The sequence below is a fragment of the Cylas formicarius genome, unplaced genomic scaffold (assembly GCF_029955315.1).
Source record: "Cylas formicarius isolate icCylForm1 unplaced genomic scaffold, icCylForm1.1 PGA_scaffold_3__17_contigs__length_32017465, whole genome shotgun sequence".
Lineage (NCBI taxonomy): Eukaryota > Metazoa > Arthropoda > Insecta > Coleoptera > Brentidae > Cylas > Cylas formicarius.
In genome coordinates, this window is record NW_026844326.1 from 26,356,522 (window position 1) to 26,383,245 (window position 26,724).

General features: G+C 36.4%; 1 protein-coding gene across 4 annotated transcripts in view; it reads left to right on the forward strand.

The window, feature by feature from the left end:
- The window catches only part of LOC132700219 (mediator of RNA polymerase II transcription subunit 13), a 68,473-nt gene that overhangs the window by 6,283 nt on the left and 35,466 nt on the right, over positions 1-26,724 (forward strand). For all 4 annotated transcript variants that reach the window (XM_060667428.1, XM_060667429.1, XM_060667430.1 and 1 more), the window contains exon 2: positions 22,748-23,108. In XM_060667428.1, the coding sequence (XP_060523411.1) occupies positions 22,748-23,108 (361 nt within the window). The remainder of the gene's footprint in view (positions 1-22,747; positions 23,109-26,724) is intronic.

Genomic DNA, 26,724 nt, shown 5'->3' on the forward strand with positions numbered 1-26,724 from the left:
AGCTGCACCATAATAAAATATTAAACAAGATACTACATTTTTTGGTCGTTTATTCGCAACAAAAAAAATGAAAAAGTTTGCTACAAAGAATGATCCTAAACATCTTGCGTGCTTCGAACAACTGGCGGCATCCCGTCCTTTCTTTAATGTAATATCGAAAGAAAATGTAAAGAAATCTTTGTGCTCTGTTAATCTCCAAAAGGGACCTGGGGCAGACTGTTTTCCTTCGATATTTTTAAAATCATGCCCCGATCGCTCTGAGCCCCCTTTTTGCTATACAATCAATCCATCTTAACTGGTAAATATCCTGGACTTTGGAAAATCGCCCAAGTCGTCCCCATTTTGAAATCCGGTGATCGATATCTCTCTTAAGCCACTTCGGCAAGTTGTTTCAGACACTTGTTTTGGGGCAATTATTCTTTATTGGGGCGTCTTGACCCGAATCAGCACGGTTTTTTTCTTAAAAGATCAATCTTACCAAATTTGGTAGTGTTCGTTCCGTCACTCAGTGAAAATATGGAGCAGGGTTCCGAGCCGTTTACACGGATTTCTCCAAAGTTTCTGATAAAATACTGGAGAAGCTGGAGAATTTCGGTGTACACGGTGTTTTGCTCGACCTCCTTAAGAGTTATACTTCGACCAGAATTATAGTGCTTTTACAACCGTCATTAACTTTGTCTATTGTTTATTACTCCAAAACAGCCCCTTATAAAACAACCTGCCGAGCAGACCCTTACCCGTAACCACCGTTCTTAACCAACAGCCAACAGCTGAGACGTGACGTATACGTGATGGAGTGACAGAATATTTACATTAGAACCAGCAATTTTTATATGGATATCAAGTTTAAAACTTTCATAGGGTAATGCAGAACAGGAACATAACCCCTTAACAAATAGTTTTTCACGGCGACTTTATGTATTAAGGTGTAACGGAACGGGGTAAAATTGATTTAACATTTTATAGTAACTCACAAAAAAAGTATTTTGCATGTTTAGTGCAAAAACGTCGTGTTTTATAACATTATTTATTCAATGTATGGCATTAAAGGTAAATAAATATATGTATATTCGAGTAATTGGTAATTTTTGGTAACTCCTAAAAAGGTGTATAAAAGTAGAGGTTACCTTTGTCATAAAAATAAAAAATGTTATAATTATAGGCTTTTACTTGGACAAGGCACTGTGGATTGTACGTCAAATACAAGGAAATGTGGATGGAAAAAATGTGGCGGAAATAGGAATTTAGGTATAATTATTAAAATGCTTGTGCTTAAAATTTTTGTTTCATTTCAACCATTTGAATGAATTTTCACTTATCTATAATTTATTATTATTATTTATTATTGTTATTATATTTTTTCGGTAATTAACCTCTACCTTTGCATAAATTAATAGGAACCACCAATAAATATTAAATAACAATATATACATCAAAGTGGCAATAGGTATATGACCTTTCTTGGTAATTTTTGAAGTCTGAAATAAATATATTTGAGGTTGGACGTTACTTGGACAAGGCACTGTATTGTATGTCAAATACAAGGAAATGTGGAGTGAAATAAATATGGCGGAAATACTATGTTTTGGGAATAACTATTAAAATGCTTGTGCTTAAAATGTTTGTTTCATTTCACTCATTTGAACAGTTTTACATCATAAAAGAGAACAATCAGTACAAATATTTTCTGCTACAACAATTCAACAACTAAAAATTTGATGGGACCACTGGAGACATTTCTGCGCCGCTCTGGGACTGAGTCCAGAGACCAGGTCCACGATGCTGTAGATTTAAAGTATTTTACATGTACATTTTTATGTGATTCTCATGTGGCCCATAGGAAATGCCTCATCTTATTTGTAAAGTAGGCTGGGGGTAGGGGCCCATAAATGTGTGTTATCCCAAGGCTCACTCGCTAGAACAAATTGCGCAGCGAATGCAGTCAGCCTATAATCAGTTTTATTCCCATCATCAGCTGTAAACCCTACCTATTTTGCTAAAAAATGAATTTTGTTGTCATTCATAAAATTTTTATAAATTTGGCTGTAATAAATAGGGAGCGATAATGACTACAAAATATTCAAAAGATACTCACGGTTTAATAAAAAATATTCTTTTGAATGCGGGTTGCCGCACCCTTCGATCAAATTAACCTAAATATTTTTGGAAACAAGAATTGGTCGCATGTAAAGGAATTCATGTGTCCTGTACGGATTTAGCAGCCGATGTACGTCTTGTATCTTTAAAACAAGCACCCTTTTCGTAACTCGTATTCTGATTATATCTATCTAGTAACGACTGTCAAATTACAAAGTATACCATTTGACCGTCTGCTACATCGAGATCCCTCGCGAGAGGAGACTCGCCGAGACTTTCCGAAACGCTACCGAACGCCGTTCGGGATTTTCGGCCATTTGAAGATTGAACCATTTGTGGTTTTCCCTGAAACCAAACTGACGCCATCTTACAGACGGGAGTAGAAAATAGTATATTATGCAACAAGTGCGGTAAACGGCATTTGACTCACTAGTAAACTCGTAAAATAATTAATATCGTGATATTGACATGCCAGTCGAAGCTCCTATAAATACTGCGAATCTGCGTTGCAATATATGTGTGCAGTGTGGCGGAAAGACATGAATGAATCAAAACAAATTCTGAGTGTTTTTGTAGATTTAAAACGTGCATTTGAGATTATTGACAGGGACATTCTTATTACAAAATTAGGTTTATATGGCATTAAAGACTCTGCACTAGAATGGATAAAGAACTTTTTATCTGATAGATCTCACCAGACTAAAATTAATAATAATGTTTCTAGTCATAGGGATAGCAGATGGGGGGTACCGCAGGGAAACGTGTTGGGCCCGCTTTTATTTATTATTTATATAAATGATAGGCACCAGGTTTTAAAAAACTCCATTGTTAACTTATTTGCTGGTGACACGCTTGTTTCAGTCTCTGGAAACGATTGCAAAGAACAACGCAAACTGAACACCGAAATGCAGTATTTCTACGAATGGCTGTGTCAAAATAAACTGAAATTAACTAGCTCCAAAACCAAGTGCATGGTTATCGGTTCTAAGGTTAACTGTCAAAAATTTTATAAGTCGGGGTATTCTGTGGATATACAGGGTAATAAAATTGAGTTTTTTTTTCGAAATTAAATATTTTGGGGGTGATCTTGGGTCCACAATTATGTTTTAGTAATCATGTTGAATATCTATGCAAAAAAATTGGTAAGAAAATAGGGTTTTTTAACCGTGTATCGCGATTTTTATCGCAGTGGACTAGGATATTAGTGTATAATAGCATAATTTTGCCTCATTTTTCATATGTTTGTTCATTGCTTATATCTTGTACAAAAGAAGATTTACATAAGTTACAGTTACAACAAAATAGGGTTATGAGAATCATCCTGAACTGTGATAGATATACTCCTATAAAGAGTATATTAGACCAGCTAAATTGTCTAAATGTGGGCAGTTCATTAGAAGAGTTAAGTTTAATGTTGGTTTATGAAATTGCACACGATCACCAACCAGGCTATCTTAAATTATGGTTGGAAAAAAGGTCAAACTTTTATCAATATAATATACGTTTCAATCAGCACTTTAATCTTTCTATGGTAAAAACAACAAATTTAGAGAAAGTCTATTCTACGATGGTGTTTGTAATTTTAATGAACTGCCGGATAATATTAAGGGCGCGTCTTGCCCAAGAGTGTTCAAGATGAGATTTACGGGACGAAGTTTATAGTTTTGTTTATGTAAGTTTTACTTGCTTATGTAAATAGCCAATTGCTAAATAAATAATAAATAAATAAATAATAAATAAAAAAATAAGTTGGTTGAAATCGGATTAGCCAAAAAAAGTTATTCAATGTCTTCTAAACCAATATTTGACCATTCCTCACCCTTAATTAAACGGAATAGAAGAAAATGGTTCAAACCAAACAGTTACCTTATCTAGAGTAGATTACGTTAATACTAATTCTGATATAGAATGATATGGAATATTTTTGAAAAAACACGTTTTTTCTATTTTATAGTAGATGTTACGCCCCCTAGCGGCCATGTTATGATCCTGAAAATAATTTCCAGCTTTGTAGTTGTATGACTAACGGTCGCTTTATTGATTGGTACAATGAAAATTTGTAAATGCTATAAATTATAGATTTAATAGACAAATTTTGATTTATTTTTTCTTCCCAAATGCCGTCGGCACCCTTTTATCATCCTAGCGACGTGCCGTCGCGTCATCCACACAGAACGATACGGTCGGCGTCCTTTATCGGCGACTCAACCCCGTGTTCCCATATTGTAAACACTATTAGTTCTATATTACTTTTAGAGGCCCACGGAAGGGTAAAGTTAGGCTTCGGTCATTCAGTTACTAAAAAGCTTTGAATGTAACAGTACAACTCTTCGCCGTGCAAGTAATGTTTAGATCGAACTATTAAATGTATTAAAAACAAGTAGTATTTATTTCATAAAGACTACATAAAGTTGTAAACAATTTGAATCTCCTTTCGTCTTGGAAAAAATATACTTCAACTGTAATCTTTACATTCTTCGAAACAGGCAATATATAGATATATATCAAGATATCACTCAAAGTACACGTTTTTTCAGATCTCGACCGATTTGCTCTGAGCTTTGAAGCCTTTAAACGGCACTTAAGCCGGTATACCAATTAACACACCGTAATAAAAAGCTGTAATTCGTCCTTAGTTTCATTTAGCCTGGAAAAAATAATTTAAACAAGTCCACCGACTAAGTATCTTTTTTTTTATGACATTTTGTGTTTTCCGTTTCTTGGACAGCTACGTCTGTAGGAAAGACTTGTTTATAAACAACTAAATGCCGTAGCTTTTTCGCGAATACGGGCGTCACTAGCGCTGCAGAAATATTTACCGCTGCGAAGCAAATATTGACGCGCAGCGGTACGGAAACAATTGCCTGCGGGGGCCCGTCCGCTTAGATCGATTCGATTTAACGGGACAGTTTTTTTTATCGCGCCTCGTTGCGGCACCGTCGGCGCGATTGATCCGCTGCGGTTCGAAGCGTTTCGTGAATGACGTGGGACGTTCCATTCATTTCGGCGGCGGGCAAAACTATCGACCCGAATAGGCGACGCGATTCCCCGAGTATTGTTTTTTCAAAGTTGAAAAATGTTCGAGTTTCGCGCGTTCCATACGGTACGATTTCGCACATGGGGAACTTGAACAAAATTTCAATTTGAAAAATATTGCTTTTAAAGTAAGTTTGTACTATTAAAAGAACCACATTTCACAATAAAATAATTTCGTATTTATACGTAACAAATATAAGCAATTAAAAATTGTAAAATTTAAATGCTCCTTGAAACGCGCTGTCATTGGCCGTAACCGGTTGTGACGTCAATTCGCTGCTAAGACCATGTATCGGCCGGGCGGTAGCATAGAGAAGCCATTAGAATATCAAATAAAATGTAAATTGTTCAACAAAACAAAAGGGATTTTTTTTTAAACTAGTGGAAACCCAAATACTGATTTTAAAGTATATTGGCATTGATAACTTAAAGTGTTCTTTATTTTATATAGATCAGGAAGCTATTCCTATGGAGACTGCAATAGGATGGGTGCAAATTCGAGGAATTAAAAATGTTTGTACGGTAGACGAAAAGTTTATTTGGCGTTGTACGGGTTGTACTCAAACACGATCGCACGATTTGTAATATTGTTTTTGTGTTGCTTCCATTATTAACATGTAAAGCACACTAAGCACAAATACAAACTGACGTAGATTAAATACAAACACATTTTACACGAGCCAAAAGTAAACGTAGATAATATAATTCTCGGCCTATAACCTGAGAATAACATGTCGCCGTATCGATCGAAAAGCAGCGGTATGACGTCACGATTATTGCCGCGCGTTTAGTGTCACAATTTGAATTATTTATTGCAACTTAAATATTAGATTTTATTTATGTTTTGATTTGGTTTGCGTTATTTCTACACATAAACAAATGTACTAAAGTATATTAAAAAAAATGTTCAAGTTCCCTATTGTCGAAATTATTGTTTGCAGCTGCGCGTTGTTCTCGTTTGGGGCGCTTTCGTTATGGAAGCAGAAGCTCAGAATCGGTCTAAGCCTTGTCTGGTCGCACTTTGCAGAAGTAAGGTAACGCCGAGGGGTCACCATCCAGAATTGGTGCACCGGATTTTACAGAACCAGAAGATTTCACCGGATTCAGATTTCACAGATTTCTAAATGACAATAATAGCATTTTCTGCAAATTTTCTGAATTAATCATATATGTTATTTAAAACTCGTCACAAAATTTCACAGATAACAAATATTTCACGTATTTTACTGAACTGGTAAATCCGATTTCACGCTTAATTTACCTCCCGGTTAAATTTAATAAATTTGCAGTAATAACGGAGTCCTCCAATATTAAGAAAAGTTACTAAATAGTATTATTTCCGGAAGGTTAAAAAAAATACAGTTCGTATGTGACTCCTCAATTGTAATGTAATAACCTCAATGTTATGGTATGGATACCGATTTGTCGAACTCATTTAAAAAGCAAATCGCATAACCTCGGTCCCCGGGCCATTGTTCGAAGTTTGAAAAACTGCATCTCCAGGTACATATCGGGTAAATGTGAATATAGAAATGAAATGAAAAAGAATGAAGTAATTGTGAATATAGAAGCAGCAAAACTCCAGAAGAACACGCAAACTATATAGCAACAAGGGCTCAAATTGGATTAATAACAGAAAACCACGTAAAGAACGCAATACTAGAACTGAAAAAACGGAAAAGCACCAGGAGAAAACACGATCACAAACAAACAAATTAAATATGGAGGACCAAAACTAATAAAAGAAATAACAACAATTTTCAATAAAATAATTAAAGAAAAAAAGATACCTCTAGAGTGGAATAAAAGTTTGACTACATTAATATTTAAAAAAGGAGACAAGAACATGCCATCACTTTGATACAATACGACCTAATGACATAGTATACTTACTTAAAGAAAAAAATGTGTCTCCTAAAATAATAAGAATCATAGCAGAACTCAATTACAACTGCTCCACTAAAATTAAAGCTGAGGGAAAGGTATCTGAAGAAATAAAAGTAAACACAGGAATAAGACAAGGAGGCAGCTTAAGTCCGTGTCTATTTAACCTGATTATGGACAAAATGATAGAAAAAGTAAAAAGACTAACAGGATACAAAATAGGAAACACAAATATCACGATTCTATGTTACGCGGACGATGTGGTACTGATATCTAATAGCGAAGACAAACAAAACCGCAAAAGAGTACAATATGGCAATATTAACAGAGAAAACTGAATGTCTACAGTATCTAAGGAATCAATAAGCAAGTAATGTCATCAAGATACCTGGGAGTAGATGTAACAAGCCACCGAGATATTTGCCAAGAGACGATGATATACCAAGCAAGGAAAGCAGCAGCCACAGCAGGTTCATTAAGGGATATAGCGTGGATACATAAGCATCTAGGAATAGAAACGAAAACAAGAATCTATAAAACATGTATAAGACCAATACTTACGTATGCCATAGAAACCAGAGCCGATACAAAAAAAAACTAAACAAACGCTAAGAACAACTGAAATGAAAACATGCCTAATAGGAAAGACTAGACGAGACTATGTAAGAAACGAAGGTATCCGACAACAATGTAATATTCAAGATATAGTAAGATGGGGACGAGAGAGAAGAAGAAGTTAGAATCAACACGTAACGAGAATGGAAGATCAAAGCAAGCAAAGATCACAAGAGATTGAAAATCCGAAGGGAAAAGATCAAGAGGAAGACCACAAAAAAGATGGCAATATAGCTGGTAATCAGAATCACAAATAAGATTAAATATTACCCAGTAAACAAAAGTCATTGGCCTCGCGGGCGTCCAGAATGCCGCCCCTCCTACAGAAGGTCAGCAGAGCAGATGATACGGGATCTCCTCCCCTTCCATGCACCACCTACACTCCGGGTCGTCTCCAATGCCTAGCAAGCGAAGATGCCTCCTAAGCATGCAATGTCCTGTGTAGGCCCCTGCTAGTGCTCTATACTCCCTTCTGGTCAGTCTAAGCAGCTCCCTGGTCCGAGGGAATCCATCGTAAGCCTCGCCTGCCTCATTCCCGGAGCAACTCTCCAGCCCCCCGCGGCCCGGTTTCTCGCCCAGGCTTCGAGACCTCCCCGCCTCACATACGGGGCGATCCCCAATGGCCCTATATGCCTATGCGAGGAGCCCTCTCTGGCTAAGGCGTCCGCTGCCTCATTGCCCCGGATACCGGTGTGACCCGGGACCCAGACCAACGTGACCTTTCTTTCCTCAGTACCCCTTTGCACTCCTTTATCAACAAGGAGCGCGTACGCACTGACTTCAGCGCCATGAGTGCAGCCTTACTATTCGAGCAGAAGAAGACTCTCCTGCTTCCGTGGTTCAGGCGAAGCACCTCTCTGGCCGTCATCAATAAAGCGAAAATTTCCGCCTGAAACACAGTGCAGTACTGACCCAGAGGGATAAGCTCGATCCCGTTGTCTCGCAGTACGCTCCAGCTCCGGCCAGATCTCCCATTCTGGACCCGTCCGTGTACCAGACAACTCCATCCCAGGAGCCGACTCTGCCCTCTCTCCAATATTCCCTTGATGGAAAGAGAAAGGACAATTTGTCAAAGAAGGTCATCTCGGGGATCATGACGTCACTCGGCATGCCCATGACCCCGCGACAGCCCTCTAAAATGTCGTACGGACCCCGATTGAAGGTTCCCTCACAGCCTCACAGCTGTCCTGGCCGCCTCCATCAGCACCCGATCCGCCAGAGAGGCCAACCCCACCAGAGCCACTTACCGTAGGAATAAGAAGAAGAAGTGAATACCTAGTTGTGAAATATATCATTCTATCAGCAACGAGTCCGTCCCTGCCTGCAGTGGGCCAGCCACTGGATTGTATTGACAATGAATAATACGATAGATCCATGGTTCTACTATACCGAGTTCGCGCAGAAACGGCAACGTTGCCGCAGCGACAAGATTGTTCAAGGATTATCAATGCTCTATTAAGTTTTTCTAATTTCCTGTTCATTTGAGGCCAAATCCCGTGTTTTTATTCGTACGATTTGTGTTTTTGGTTAGTTATGGGAGACCTAGTGGCCCACAGGTGCCTCTACGGGGCGGCCTAATCCGTTTTAACGGCTATTAAAACGCAATTACTCGTCGCGAGACGTCCGTCGTTGTTTACGACCTCGCTCCCATTAAAAATAAACATTATCCGCTCAGACGTCGTCACACATTCCCCAAACAGACGCGCACACGTTCAATTAGCATCTGCCGCACGCCACTTTCTATCCGCGCGACGTTGCCGCGTCTTCGGCGTCGCGACCTTGCGTCTCTCTAATTTCGATCGCTCGAAACCGTTCTCATCTCGCGGGCGACCGTAACGCGGAGAAGGCCTTGGTTGTCAATCGATTTTCTAATCTGGCGGAGAGGTCTCGTTCGCCGCGCCATTCGGGAAAGTTCGATCCGAGTTTCGGCCTTCGACGGCAAAAAATTTCGTACAGTGTGGCCCATTTTTGATGGTTTTACTAGAGGAAAAAGGAATCGTTATGTCGGTCCCTTTGATATTCAAGGGGCCAGTTTTGTTGACCGTGATTTGACACGTATTCACATTCCAACGATTTGATACACTGAGAAAACATTTTGAAAAGTTAAGTCGTACAAAAAAATACAGTGGGTACGATTGACAAAACTTAACCGAGACAAATAATTACGCTCAAAATAAATAAGAACTAAAAGTTCAGATTTTCACGAAATTATATATTATAACAACACCGTGTCTTTATCAAATATAATATTTACAAACTACATGCTACTATATATACCGAGAAATGACAATAAAACCTTAATTTTTTAATTTTTTAAGAAAATATTATTTGTGTGGCAAAAATTGCATACATTTTTTTCAATACAATTCAAAATACAAAATTACACTATTCTGTCAAAATCATTTATTTATACATTTATACAACAGAATTAAAAAACAAGTATTTTAACATACGAGAAAGTAAGTGTATATTTTCAAGATATATATTAGATACATTTTTTAAAAGTATCTTTAGGTTAGTTTCGTCTGAAAACACTTTATGCCTATTTAAATTTACATTAAAATTAAACGTTACTCAATTTGTGTTCCTACAAAATATTATTACAATGTAATATTTGGAAAAAATGTATACATGTACGTCGTGGTAACATGCAAAACGTGTTCATAAAACATGTAGATATACGTAACTTAAGATTAAGTGGATGGTGTAATTACATTATTATAAAACTAAGTAAGCATTGTAATTACATATTTAATTTAATAATCCACTATTAGCGGTAAATTTACATTATAAAATTTCGTCTGAAAAATGTGTAGTTAGATGTAATCTGACCGAGAGTTTTACACTTACTTGGGTGGCATATGACGTAGAATGCGAGAGTGCGTCATTTTATTTTTTTTTATCAGTGTAGAACACCAAAAGGTTGTGTCAAAAACATGGTGACGCGGTAAGCGTTCGTCAAATATTTTTAATTGTTTTAATTTTAATAGCGTGTTTTTCAACATGTCATGCAGTCGTTTTGAAACATGAAGTCGAAATAGAAGGGCCCTTCTGGTCGCCATGGATGCGTAAATTTATAAATAAGAGAAGAATGAAAAAATTGTAATAAGTAGTCTGCGTTAATTAGTCTTTAGTCACTCGTCTCTGAAACTAGTCACGTAATAATATACTGTTTTGTTCGGCTTTCATTATTTTCGTTCATAAGGAACACAGGTATATCGTTTCGACGTCAAAAGTTAAATCTAACGCAGTATTCAAGTATGAAAGATGTTTAAATAATGTAATTTAGAACGATAGACAAGGTATTTTTCAAAAAATTTAAACTTAATGGTGGCACATTAAAACTTTCCAACCAACCCTGGAATAACGGGATCTAAATTTCCGTATTTTTCTTAGCAAATAATCGATAAAAATAAACTAAACACTATATAATTTTCAATGTGTTATATAACGACTATTAAAAACACAAGGAAAAGATGGACGGCAAGTAGGTCGCTGATAATTCAGTACACAAGCATTCCGAATTCTACTTTCTACTAAATTTGTATTTTCCGGGAACGAGAAGATGTCGATAACCTGCCACGCACGTGCCTTTCGCTATAAAACCATATTTCGGTAACGCCAGCTTGTTTTTAATCGACATATTTTAAACCCACTCGCGGATTAAATACGAACTGAAACGGAGTAACTGACCATAGATAACAGACGTAGGTTAGTTTCGATTAGTAATAGGAATTTTACACGCACAATCATGTTTTATTGTGACGACAGGTTTTATTTCTAATGCCTATCCACATAATGATAAAATCAAGATTACGCAGGGTAACAAAAAATTCCACCAGATTTTTTCTATCAGCTTTAGTTTTTAAAATATATACCCGGAATTGCCCATGGCTCAGTCCACCCATAGTAGGTTTGCCAGTTCTACTAGTTTTGAAAAAAATGAAATGCGAAGAACATTAGTGTGCAATTGGCGTTTATTTCAAGATGGTAAACTTTCTCCTTGGACAGCAGAGCGCGTTTGGGACAGCGGAGTTAAAAATAAGCACTGAGTTAACATAAATTAGCTATCATTTTTCAAGGAAATGAAAACGTGATCAACGAACTTTTGGTTCTAGGGAAAAAAATCTTACTTCCGCCCATGAATATGAAGCTGGGACTGAAGCAATTTGTAAAAACTTTTAAATGGAGATGGACGAAAAAACCAAAAGTTCGATGCTTGTCAAATAAGGCAACTTGTTCAAGTTCAATTCGCCACATCAATGAACGAGACTGAATTTAACGCTTTGTGTTCAGTTGTTCAAGTGGTAATTATAAAGCAGAGAATTACTTAGAATTAGTGGAAACCCAGCGGCAACTCACCAATCGAAGTTGGTACACCAGATTTCACGAATTTCACAAAGTTTCAGATGTTACGGATTCCACAAAGGCCTCATACATTTGTAAACGATTTTCCAGCTTTCACCGATTTTGAAATAGTATATTATGTAACAAAGCCGGTAAACGAGTTTATTTATATTTAATCAACGAGTGACTTAAAATTTTTACCAAACATGTTGAATATTATACTTTTACTACGGCCGTAAGTTTTTGGATATATTTTCACATTCACTGACATGACTGTCAGAATTGACAAATGTCAAAATTGGGAAATATCTCCGGAAACATCCGATTGCTCCCAAATCCGTGCGGTAAAATCCCGGAAATATCCGAAGGAAGGGTCTCAGATCCGTGGGACAAGAAACTCACGTGGTAAAGTGACGCTTCCCACACCCTAAATCGGTGTATAATTAGATATTTTACAGAAGGGAGGAAATTTTTTTATCCCTCTGTAATTAAAAAACAATAATAATATATAAAAAATACATTTACATCTTTTTCCAAAAAGTGGGAAAGAGTATTAACATAATATTTTTAAACTATTTTTTTTCAAAATTTTGTTGCATATTTGTTTTCTTCGGGTTTATTTTTTTTTTCATTTCATTGTTTATCTGTTGTAGTTAACAATGTCGATGGTAATTTTCTGGCGATAAAAAATTACAATAAAAGCCAAATAGAAAAAAAGAACAGAAAATATTTGTTATAGCCTTGTCTTATACCTTGTTGAATTTAACAAACGAAGGGTGGATAATATTCTGGAAAACTTTTCCATTAGTAAATCATTAGTTGAGTCTTCTTCTTCTTCATTTTTAGCGTTTTCTAAATCCACTATTGAACAAACCTCTCTTCATGTTCCTTCTTCCATTTTTCTTCTGCCATAAGCTGTTTGTATCATCCGTCCATCTCACTGGTGGGCCCCTGGGTCTTCGAAATTAATATGTCCTACGTATTCCCATTTCAGTCTTAAGGCACTACGTTGGTTACCCTTGTCCTTCGTTGTTCGTTCTTCTTATCTTTAAGATATATTCCCAGCATTGCCCATTCCACTGCATGTTGCGTGACGCCTAGAATGTTCGTTCATCTTCTTCTTTGTGATAGTCCATGTTTGTGCCGGGTATGTAAGTATTGGCAAGATGCATGCGTCAAAAACTTTAGTTCTTAGATGTAGTTGAATTTGTTAGGTCTTCAGTATACAGCTTAGTTTTCCGAGGGCTGCCCAAGCTAGTGTTCGCGTTCTTTTTATTTCTTCCGTTTGGATCTCTATTAAGAACGATTTGTAGGCCCAGGTATATTCGGTGACTCTTTCTATATCCTTGTTATATATGTTTTGGGAGACACAATTTGATACCTTTCATTTGGGATGTTTACTCAACTAAACTACAGTTTTCATCTTCTAGGATCAAGGTGAAGAATTTAATTTAGTTGAGTAAACAAACATCCCAAAAAATGCAAATGAAAGGTATCAAAAAGTGTCTCACAAATAGTTTTTAATCACAAATTGGATTTTTTTAGATTAATTTGTTTAGTATATAAAGACGGTTTTAAGTGCTAAAAAATGTGATTGATTGTAATTCATGATTCGATAAAGAGGCTACATGCGTTGTTTATTTACCCCTCTGGTTTGCTTTCAAATTTATTTCAATTCGTGTATGTATAAAAAAAGTGCTGGAGAAAATGTTTTCACCACACCGTTTACATATGAATACCTAAAATGGGAAAACGGAACCAATCAAAATTGAAAGTGTTAACCTTACAAATTTAAATCGCGAAACCCGAAACAGTTCGGTCGGTTCACGCGTTTCGTATAGCTCCGTAAACAAAAGCCACCAAAATCGGAGAAGGCCGGTCCGCGCCGCGCTAATAAGTCGTGCCCGAGATTTAAAGCGGGTCGGGGATCGACGAGTAAATTCCGCCGTCGCACTTACCTCTCGTCTATCACAATTAAACGAATTAACCCTCTCCGTGCCTCTCTCTCTCTCTCGCGCGCGCGCTCGTCACCTCAAGGCCAGAACGGAACGCAACCTCGCTCGACGGGGTTACGACGTACGTCGCGGCTCCGCGTTGCGATTTCGTCGACTTTATCGCGGCGGGCCGCGGGCCTTCTTCGGCTCGGACTTTGCTTATCGATCAGATCGCTCCCGCCCGTCTGTCAACCGCGACGATGCGTCGCAGGCGGCGGGTGATGGGTGAAACGCCCGGCGCGGGACGTTCGATCGATTGGTTTATCTCGACGACGACGTTTTTCCTTCCGAAAACGGCGATCGGTCGAGCGGGCTTTGCGTTCCGTTTGTCAGCTGATCCAGGCCCACGCGATTAGCTCCATAAGCCGGTTCATTTAGAGTACGGGGTGCCCGTGCGGCGTTGCCAGACGCACCGAATCCGCGCCGCGGGGTTATAGACTCTCTTCGCGACAGGCGCTTTTTCGTTTACCCATCGCGATACCGTACATTATAGAGACGAGCCGCCGCGTCATTTTTACAGCGAACAACTTTGAAGCGCTTTGGGGTTCCTTTTCGATCGTTACGCGCGTGTCTGGCAACGTCGCCGCGAGGCGCGCGGTCCGGTGGGCGTTGCCACGGCAACCTTAGAAACGGCCGGCGGTACCAACCTGTTGGGTCGGCCCTCGGCGTTGCCGGCGGTTTTATTTTATCGCCCGGTTCCGGGAAAACTTCTAGACGCGGGGTTTTGATTACGGTTATTAATATTATACACAATCATCAACAAAAATGAACTCAATTTCAAAGTTGGCTTTTTGAAGCTCTAAACTATATATACTAAAAAAACTATATACTAAACGGCGACAAAAATGAATTATATGCAACAACTATTATTAAATTTCGTGGCTGGTTGGGTTTGGGTTTTTATTTTGGCATCCTTCTACTATTTAATACAATATATGTTATTTAAATTAGGCTATTTGGTTTTTATGTTTCGTTTATTTATAACAGTATTAATAAATAAACAAAATATTAGAGATAACAGTTATTCATCTAACAAATCTACTGCACAAATATTTCTTTTACAGATTAGCACAATTTTAATTTTCAGTGTCGGGTCTAATAAACTACTAAATATTTGTTCACAATAAATAATTACAGTTGGAATCGCCGCCCGGGCATATTCGAACAAAGTAAAATGCACTGCAGCCGCTGTGACGTCACACCGCAGGAAATCACACGAGACTTTACGAATATAACAACCATTTCAAGCATTTCTCGTTGATTTCTTACCAAATTCGCATCGTTAGTCTCGGTTTTTAAGTGTTTAATGTTCAAATTTTGTATTTGTTATGGAAACTCGTTCCTTTTTGTACGACTTCAAATGTGAAAAATCTAGATGAAATTTGACAGTGCAAATATTTTGGATTCTTCGTTCTTAAGCTCACACTACTGCAGAATCTCCATGAGAATCTCTTCCATCTTTCCTAAAATGAAATAAATAAAATATGAATTAATAAATTATTAGATAAAGATTTTCTAATCCCCTCTATTGCTTATTGATCTATTTTTAAATACAAAATACGGAATATGTACCTATGTGTGTGGAAATAGTGTGTTTATAGAGTTCATTCTAAACAGTGTTCTATTTAGATACTTAATATAGTTTTTTTTTAATAAGAATTATTAGTGGGTTGACATTTTGTAGGCGTTATTATTTAAATAATATAAAGATGAGTTTATACAGCATTTAATTTAATTTAACATTTATTTTTGTGGCTTTTATCGAGACATTTAATTAAAAATAAAAATTTTAAATTTTGCTTATGAAAAACACATAGAAATATTTGCTCAAAATTTTCAGCTGATAGAAGCTGTTAATGTGAAGTTAAAGTTGGTCAACTTTAAAATTAAATTTTTGTATAAACGCTCCGTTAAATTTTAATTATCGAACTTTTTAAATTAAATTAAATGTTAACTTAAATCTCTGTACCTATAACTGACCTTATAAATGGCGGTACATTGCTATTTATATTTACTCGCTAGCTTTTACACCACGAACTTTACCCTGAGAAAAATCCTCCAGTCTTTAAGATAACCACCCCACCAGATACCAAATCAAGCAAAATTAAACAAAACTTTCTCCGAAAATAACTAAATGAGTATTGATTATTTTACGTGTTATTTCAATGTGATCGAAATACAACGGTCTGACGTCACAACCAATGGCAGCGCATTTTAAGAGCCAGTAAAATTATTGAAATTTTAAACCTTTAGTGTTTAGGTAATTTAATTGTGATTGGTTTTTTTTTATATCTTACGATTTTAATTGTTTTTAACAAGGGATTTTTAAGCCTCATCTTGCTATGCCTCAGTGTCCTACAATTTGATTATATTTAAAACGCTTAATTTTTCAGAAAGTGATCACAGATTTAATAAACTTACTTTTTTTATTAGCTTGTAAACTTTTTTATCTTGTCACGATATGGTGTCGCTTAGGAGTTTTTTTTTATGAACCATGATTAATGATTTGATTTTGATGATTTTTTTAAATCGGCTATTGATTCGCAATAACGATGCTTCTTCAGAAATTTTTTTTCAGATTTGAATTTAGGCAACAATGAGACGCAGTTTTATCCCGAAATTTGGAAGTCTGTCTAGAATCCAACAGCGGTGGCAGACATTTTGAAGTGAACCACGTCCACGGTTGGGCTGATTTCAAGTGATTTAGACTCCTGTTTTTTCAAAATCTTCTTCTATTGAACGCAACACAAAAAGAACAACTTTATTACTAATGGCAAAAGTCCATTGTCCATATAAATTATTACTTGTTTCTAAAGCCCGATTCTTTTCTTCGGGTATTTACTCATATTTTTGCTTTTGAGGGTTCAACTTATAGGCTATAAAATGATATGGCGTGAGTGCCTGCTTATATCGATCCTGATTTTTTTGTATTATTGATAAAGCTATTCTATTCTACAGCATTCTCGAAGATATATTGTAAATGTTTCCACTGCTCTACGGCATCTGAGATACTAGCGTTTTTTCTCTGCAAAATATTAAGAGCAACTGATATTGGTTTTAAAATGCCTAAATATTCTTGTGCTGCATGTTTAAGCCCAATGTTTGACACATTTCGGTAAATGGTCGAGTCAATATTGTTTTTGTGTTTTTCACAGATTTTTATTAATATATTCCACTGACTGCCGCACATCTTTAAACAATCAGCAATGCTATGCCATCGCATATCACTTTTTCATCACGAGAATACTTTCGTTTCCCACGAATCCGAGCCGCTTCGGACATTTCCGGGATTTTACCGCACGGATTTGGGAGCAATCGGATGTTTTCGGAGATATTTCCCACGCTTTGAGTTTTGACGTTTGTCAATTCTGACAGTGAATGTATTCGTGTTGTTTTGCGAAAATGTACCCAGAAACTAACAGTCGTAGAAAAAGTGTAGTATGCAATACGTTCGGTAAATTTTTTGAGTCACTCGCCAGTCGAATAACGTTTACCGCACTTGTTGCATAATGTACTATTATGTATCGTAAAAAATAAAAACAAGTAATTATCGAAAAATTATAAACATTAACAGAAATAAAATGAATGAATTCAAATTTTGGCAAGAAAATACAAAAATTAAATGACATTTTTTAAATAAAAATAAGTAATAACAAAGCAAAATATCAATGACTTTTGATTTTTTAAATAAATCAAAAATTAAAAAAAATTAATGTTTGCCCCATTGCCCATCGGAGGCGTGATCTTATCTGAACGTTTTTTTTTTTGAAGATGGATTTTTTCAAAGCGAACGCTTTGGATTAATCTGTGAATCTGTGACAAAGCCAGCAAACAATTAGGTTTAATTATAAAACCTAAAAGAACCTAGAGATGAAAAGAATAGAAATAAGGAAAAAAGGCAAAGGCTAATCTGTGTGGCCTTCGCAGATTGTAAAAGCTTTCGGATAATGCATTTATAAAGTTGGTAGTGGAGATTCTCAATAGGGTTAGTTAGACTGCAAGCTGGCCGAACCCTTAGTTCGATACCCACTTCGTCCAAATATTCACTAACCACTCGTGCCTTGTACGCAGTAACTTGCATTATACATTAATAAAATTGAAATGGGGCCCAGTGGTCGTTTTTTTGGATGTATATACGTATATTTTTGATAGTATATCTTTGCATATGCTGCAATTAATGTAAACATGTACGGAAGCTAATAATTAATTTGCTAGACTATCGTTTGACATTCCTTTTAAATCACCTTATCTAGGTGTGACGAGCGCCATATCGACGTATAAAGTTACGTTAAGAATGCAAGCGAACTATTTCAATTCGCTTTTACATTTCTATTTATAGCAAGTGGTAGTGTTCAAATCTTAATAGCGTTTGCATTGTTATCAAAGTTTCCATAATGCAAATAAGTTGAATCGCGTACGTCCAACACTTATGGATTTATCTAAATAAAATCAATCTTAAATTATAACTAAACCAAAATGAGAAAGAGCACTAAAATATTCAAATAAATAGAAAAACACTTATATTTAAAGAAAAGATATCGACGAATCTAATCATCAAACACATAGTCTGCAAGTTGGAACCTGCGTAAATTTTTTGCATGCTTCTGTGGATATCTAAATCTGGTATCTCCCCTTTGCTGATTCACTAGTCGTCGTATTTTTGTGCCGACATTTAAATGAAAGTGTTGAAGATTAGTATTTCATTAAAGGGTGAAAAAATACCATGAACCAGTGAATGTCGATTGTGTTTAATATCATAACAATTTCTTTCCATACGTTTTTGTAAATATTGCCCTCGAAATCTTGCGTGTGTTTCTTCCTCATGGCTGATGTAATTGAAAGATCCACTTATGGCGTGGGCTGGAATTTGTCTTTAGGCACACATCGTTCCAAGAGTCTATTAAGTAAAAATTCTGGAAGATTTTATGCTTCCTTCTGGATTTCGAATCGAACTTGCTGACGTTTCGCCGATTATCTTGTTGGCTTCTTCAGAGCTAAGCAGAACCTGACTCGCATTCTGCTCTGCAGGGACTGTTTGAGGAGGCGGAATTAAAGGGACATGAACATTGTCTCGCCTATTTCCATATTGGGGAAAGGCAAGGGCGTGAAATCTGGTGTACATTTGTAAAATCATAACGTATTTCGTTTGGGGTTTCGTTTTCCAGCAATTAAAGCCTTTTTAAATAATAGACCAATTAAAATGAAGAAAATGCCAATATGTAAATATTTAAATAAATATTTTTAAAGTTATTTGTAGATTGGCGTCTAAGGTGAAACATTTGGTTGAACCGTAATGATTCAAAATTATTTCCGCCTTTTATTGTAATTTTTTCATCAACAAATATAAAAATTGTTTACTAAGTAAGGCACTTACTTCTGGTATAACTGCAAGTGTTAATATCCTAAAAATATCACGGGGATGGACCCAATAATTTTAGTATAACCTTAAATGTTCAAATTTAAGTTAGTTATCGTTGCTATATCAGATCGGCGTTCCCGGTGAGACGCTGAAACAACTCTTGGTATTTTTTGAAAAGAGGTTTTAAAATTATATATTTTTAATTTATTACTTTTCAAAATAAGTCAAATTCGTTAAATTATTTGTAAATCTGGTTTTAAGAATTTTTCGTATGCGGTCAGTGATGTTTTGAAGGGCTACAATGGCAAGTGTGGGATTATGTTGATTTTACCGGAAATGATTTTATGATATATATGATAATATTTGACCCCACAGAAAAGAATTGGTCAAGTTATGTCTAGATGCGAGCCCAATTGAAGATGCTTGGATGAAGAATGTGAATGTGCTTCGTCAACTTTAAATGAATGAATGAACGAATGAAGACTTATCCCTCAAAAAGAAATCAGCTGATTTTAGGCACGCCTAGAAAAATGCGGGACCCGCTTCAATTTTCATTAATTTTAACATTTTAACATCGTCATCATTTCGGTTCTTTCGTACTGTTGTGACAAAATAGTTTTCCCTAACATGGTGTTTTGTTTGTGTATAATTTATTACAAGAATAAATTATCACAGAATATTATATTTCTTTTATTATATTTAAACGGGCAAGTGTTCTCTTTTTGTGCACGAGTTTTGCCGTCTTTTATCTGGGCAAAACAGTGTGGGACTCTAACCCACTAAAACCTCTCTATTTCTACACCCTGCGTCGCATCCATGGAACCGTCCGTGTTTGACATGCCATCATGTCTAGTCTTCTAAGATTATTTTTAAACCGGTTGTCTCGCCATATTGTCTTTTCTGACGCATTATGGTTTTAATCATATCGTGTATTGTTTTCCACTGCTCCTCCCTCATTTTCTACCATTTTGAGAACTAAATTTCGATCAATATGCAACCTAGTGTTTCGTACCACGCTCCATCTCGCACATTTAAAGATTGTATGCTCTCCGTCGTCTATTTCATTGCAATATATACAGGTGTCAGTTGTATCTTTTCCAATTTTCTTGGCGTATGCCGTAAAACACCCATGGCCTGTGATGGCTTGTGTTAGATAATAGTCAGTGTGCCGAAAAGTGTCCATTGGCCTTTTGTATAATTATTTTTCCATTTATGTTTCCAGGTTTGTATGCTTCTTGTTCTTGCAGTCATCTTTGAGTGCTTTAGGTTGTGAGCACCCTGTTCGTATGCGTGCGTATCGCCTCTCCTGAGTAAGAAGGTCGATTGGTATAGCGTCAGTTATAACTTGTAAAGCGGCGGTCGAGACGGTTCTATATGCTGATGCCACTCTGATTAGCATTTTTAGCCGGACCCTGGAGATTATATCCTTATATTTGTTATGCTTTAATGCTGTATACCATATGGGTGCCCCATACAGGATAATAGTCTCCACCACGCTCCTTAACACCATTTTCTTGCCGCTACTAGGTCCTCTTATCTTTGGCACCAGCCTTGTTAGCCTTGCCACCCAATCTTCAGCGTTCTCTATTGGGTTTTCCATATGTCGTTTAAAGCTAAGGTTCATCCAAAGTGATACCTAGATATTTTACGGTTTTGTTTGGTTGTATTTTCACCGCACCCAGATTGATTCGTATGTGGTCTCTCTTCCTTTTACCTTTTAGGATGAGCATTTCTGTTTTTCGCGGGGCCAGCTGTAGCCTATGCGATTTCATCCACACCACAATTCGTCTCAGACATTCGTTTGTGCTATTACTGTTATTATTATTGTTATTACTGTTATTACTGTTATTATTATTATTATTATACATTTTGTAAATAGTGAGGAGTTACTTAATATTATTAAGGTTCACAATTATAAATTAGCAGCAAAGGTGTTTTCATTAATGTGAAAACTGATTTTAGGTTAGATTTTCAATTAAAACCGTGTCAGCGCGAGGTCTCAAGCAGTTTTCGCAGACTCTTGAGGTAACAGTTTGGGATAATTACTATTCCTTGACAGTAAGCCCATCTGATACGGTGGAATATCTGTTAAATTTTCTAACAAGCAATGTCAATTATCACCAGATTATTCAAACGAAACAAGTTAACTCTACAAGTTCGAGACTGATTCACTGGTACAATAGCGATCTAAGTTGCCTGCATGATAAGCTCTTACATGTAAAGGCCATGGCCAAAGCGTGTGGCAGTCCGGATCATTGGCAGGACTGTAGAAATTTAAATAAGCGCTATAAAAAAGTTCAGCTTATGGTCAGTTTGTAAATAACTGACAATATTGGTCGGAGCTGCTGGAAACTTATTAACAATGAGAAAAACCTTAATCGCGGTTATACCAATTGTAGTATTACTCCCATTGATTTCAACTTATATTTTTCTCAGGTGGCATCGAGCATTACTGCCGAAATAAAAAAAAAATGATCCAATGCTCTATATGAGAAGGCAATCAAGTCCCACGAGGTCGTTTTTCCTGGATCCGGTTTCCGGTGAATTAGTCTATAACACAATTCTACATTTGAGTAATTCTAATTCTTTAGACGTCTACAACCTAAATTCAAAAATTCTTAAAGATACCGCAACTTTTTTAGTTGACCCTATAGCTCATCTAATTAACCGGATGTTTGAAACTGGAATATTTCCCAGAACAGTTAAAAATAAGCAGGATTGTGCCACTAGACAACAAGGGAGATACCAACGTCCCCTCAAATTATAGACCTATTGCAATCATCCCTACAATGTGTAAGAGCGTCGAAATAATCTTAAAAGATCGTTTGCTGAACTATTTTGAAAAACACAAACTTTTGTGCAAAGAACAGTTCGGGTTTAGGGGCGGAAGGTCCACCACGCATGCTTTGTTAAGTCTTGTGTCCAGGGCCATTCTAGGCTGCGCGCATCCTAGTTGAATAAATCGTACATTAATTACTACAATGTTCTACCAACCGTTGTCAAGGATCTGCCATTCACTAAATTTTGTAAGATAATAAAACAATTTCTATTGGAGAACGCATTCTATACTGCAGATGAGTACATACGTGTTGCGTCACGAGTGTCTCCATAATACTAAATGGGAATTTATTTATATATTTATTTACTTATTTTTTTTAGCTAATTCTTGTTTCAATGTTTGATGTTTGTCTATCTGATAATTATGTTGCTCTCTATGAATGTTATTAGAATGTGTTTGGTACTGTGTTAATTCATTTTCATTCACAGATGTGACTTGCCATTCGTTGTTCTTGTAATGTATTTAATGGCCAATAAAGTCTAAAGTCTATTATTATTATTATTGTCATTGTTACTATTATTACTATTACTGCTAGTACTGCTATTACTATTATTACTTATTATTATTATTTTGCAGACGGAGCTGTCCGGCATCAAATGGCGTAAGCTGACGTGGAACGAGGGCGTCGGGGGCGGTCTCGGCTCGCACCACGCTGTTCCCGGCGAGCCCCTCGACGACCCGGTGCTCCGCAGTTACGCGCGTTGCCTCGCGGCCGACATCTTGTGCGTGTGGAGGCGGGTGCCGGGGACGGGCGGCGTTTCGCGCCACCACGGCGGCCATCAGGCCGGTCACATGGTGGGCGACGCGTTCGAGCCGCCGCCCGTGTCGCACCAACCGCCCCCGCTCAGCCTGGCCAGTTCGAAGGAACTGTGGATATTTTGGTACGGCGAGGAGCCCGACCTCAACGAACTGGTCGCCCCCGAGCTTAACATGAGCGGTACGTATTTTCCCGTCCTTAGTTTTGGTTTATACTTTGTCTATACTTAGTTACACCTTTATTCATCAACAGTACAATGCACCAGTTACAGATCAAAAATCTTAAAATATTAATATTTCCCGAAGCTAGATGAAAACCTACGATAAAAAGGCTAAAGAAAAAAAACACCGCTTCCAAATTAATACGAGATTATTAGTAGGAAAGTCAGTATGTCTATAAACAAAATTCACAACATACTGAATTGGGTAACAGAACATTATATTTGTTTTGGCCCTAGGTAAATAGAAACATTTCCGTTGTGCCCAGGAAACGTCCTAAGTACAGAAAAAAATGATATTAAGCAGTAAGTCATCATCAATTATTATTATTTTAATACAATCATACAATATTGTAGTAAATGCCTCTGCCGGAGAGATGTCATATTATGTATTCGAATCAAATCTGTATTTTACGAAACAATAGTATAGATTCCACTCATTTTAAATTGAAGATATCATACAAATTTATTTTGGATTCTTTCAATTGCTTCATTAAAATATTCATAATTCTTCCGAATTAGATCTCAGATAGGAGTTATATAAAATTTTTATTACCTTGGGATTTCTCAGCTCTTTGCAAGTTCTGATCAGAAAATTCAGCATTTTAAAAGCTTTGCAAATAATAAATAAAAAAGAGTAAGGGACGCAAATTAGTACCCTGCGGAACACCACAATGCAATAAGCTGCTGACTAGTTCGTATTGTAGGGCAAAGAATCGGGGACGCACTTTTAAGGTTTTTATATTATATTTATTTACGTATAAAAACCTTGTCAGAACTAATAGAAAATGCGATGACACTAAATATATACAAATTATCAGTAATTACTTAAATAAGTACACACGAAATCCAATTCTATGTCACTTTCGTTGTCATTAACATTAAGATTAATTGTGGTGCAGTCATTTTTTCAGCTGTCAACAGATATATATTATTCATTAAATTTTTAATTAAATTTATTAAACTCGGATTTAATAATAATAATAATATACTTTATTTCCATATGACTTACATTGTAAGTATAGGATAATGTCAAAATACACAACCAATAAAAATACACAACATTTTTAAAATAACACATACGGTTATAAAAAACAAACACAAGTTGAAATGGTTAAAACACGAATTAAAAAGTACACTGCAGGTGCCTTCTGGATAAGCAATCGTTTCACCTCAGCCTTAAACTGACCGCAGCCCGAAATCCGCCTCATCTCAGGTGGTAATTTATTAAAAAGTTTTGTAGGAAGGACGATTGAGCTATTTGCTATCGAACTTAATTTATGTTTTGGGTTATAATTCTGTCTGAAACTATAATGTTCATTCGTTGCACGCGTACATATATACATATATACTCATCATAATTAGATTTAACCATCGTTACCGAATTCAGTATTATAGACTGGGAAATGTCAAAAATTGCGTTTCGATAAATATTTTTATGCAGGAATAATGTTTCGGTTTAAAGTACGAATAATAGCAGTAATAGCATAATTTAAACAGGACTGGATATACGAATAATAATCTAGCAATAAAAGAATATAATCGACCCAAATGACAAAACAGTGTGTGGATATTTTTTTAGGAATATAGTCCACCTGATGAGACCAAGAAAGACCAGAATCGAAATAAACTCCCAGAAATTTCGCAACCCCCCTCTCGTCGATCGTTTTATTATTACACTTAGTGAGAAATGAATCAATTCAGTTTTATCATGATTAGAGTTCTTAGACAGATGCGCCATGTCGGCACCGCAGGAAAATACAGCTGTATCATCAGCCAATAGATAATTATTATCTGATCCACAGAAAAGTATGTCATTAATATAGATAATAAATAATAGAGGACTGCGGAACGCCACTGGAGGTCATCACATCACTAGAAAAAAATTTCTTATCGTTTTGTTTTAAGACGTCCTTTTGCTTACGATCTTTTCGGAAACTCTCTAACCATCCTAGAGCGTTGCCACGAATACCATAATGATATAACTTAAGAAGCAACAAATCAATGTTAATTACGTCAAAAGCTCTTTTTTGATCGAAAAGAATTAGTCTAAATTACTTCGTATTTGATTGTATAGAGCAACAATTGCATCATGTGTTGATACTCCCCTACGAAACCCAAACTGGTTATAACTAACATTTTCTGCTCTTATATTGTTTTCGAATGCCATTTAAAAAAGTTGTTGTTTCTTGTAACTTGTGACGAAGGTAACTAATTAAACTATGCGTACAATCTCGCTGGCTGTTCGGGGTGATTGCCGCCCTAGGTGTAGGGCCTTGATGCTCTCCATAATTGAACTAAAATTATGCACGTAAGTCAAATTAAACGCCATTTTAAATCGAAGAATATTATTTGAAGCAATAAAAAGGTAGATCTAAGCGGAACTGCCCATTTTTAACCGGTTTATTTTATTATGTATTATATTAAGGACAAGGACATCCAAATTTTCGTAAAAAAATATTCATTAACTGAGTGATTTCAATTTTAATCTTTTCAATATAGCGACGCATTAATTCTAATTTTAAACTGCGTTCAAGTGGCTTTCAAATTAGAATCAAAACGCTTACAATATGGAACCCCTTCAAGTTTAGGATCGTAAACATTATTAAAGCAGACACTTATTTCGACCGGAGACTCCAGAAGTTTTATAATACCGTTACAGTTACAATGAGTGCAGTAAACGGCATTTGACTCACGAGTTCGACTCGAAACGAGATCCGATTGCTCTCAAATCCGTGCGGTAAAATCCCGGAAATGTCCGAAGTGGCTCGAATCCGTGAGAAACGAAACTGCCGTCGTAAAGTGACGCTTCCCGCACGCTAGATCGGTGTGTAATTAGGCATCGGACGGAAGTAGAAAAAAAATCTTTAGGCCTTTAATAAATGTCTTTTTGTCCAGCGGAGACAAACATCTTGTGAAAAAATATATAGGAAATGCTTACATGTTTCTCATATATGCAAATATTTTTTTACATGTTGGTTTAATTTAATGATCGCAGTCAAAACACAAACAAAACGACAGCAACGTATCTTTTTTTATGTGTATACGCAAACAGGTTTATTTTTGAAGCATTGCAGCGTGCTTTAAATTAATGAAAGTGTAAAAAAGCTCTAGTGTAACGAGGCCATTAGATCTGTTATGGTCCTACGGACCTATCATATTTTTCATGTATTTTATAGCCACTATTTTACAGACAAAAACGTCACAAGAGAAAATAACCTCGAAAATATAGAAATATATTCTTAATTGAAGCGATCGCTACGAACTAATTGGAATATTTGCCTTAATTTAGGTAGAAAGTAGAAACTTTTCCGCACCTCATAAGCAATTAAAAGAGTCTGTATAGGTTCTGCCATTTCTTTTGGTTGTCTATTTTTGTTTGGCTTAATAAATTAATAATACATTTTTTTCATAATTTTTTTTTATAAATTTCCTCGTAGAATGTAAAATTCTTGTTTAACATCGTGACTAGGTTAGAGGGAAAAATAACTTCCAAACCGTCAAATCGGACACTATATAGGGCGGCAACGGTCCGCAAGGGCTGGAAGGACGAAAAAGAGAGATCAAGAAATGTCAGTA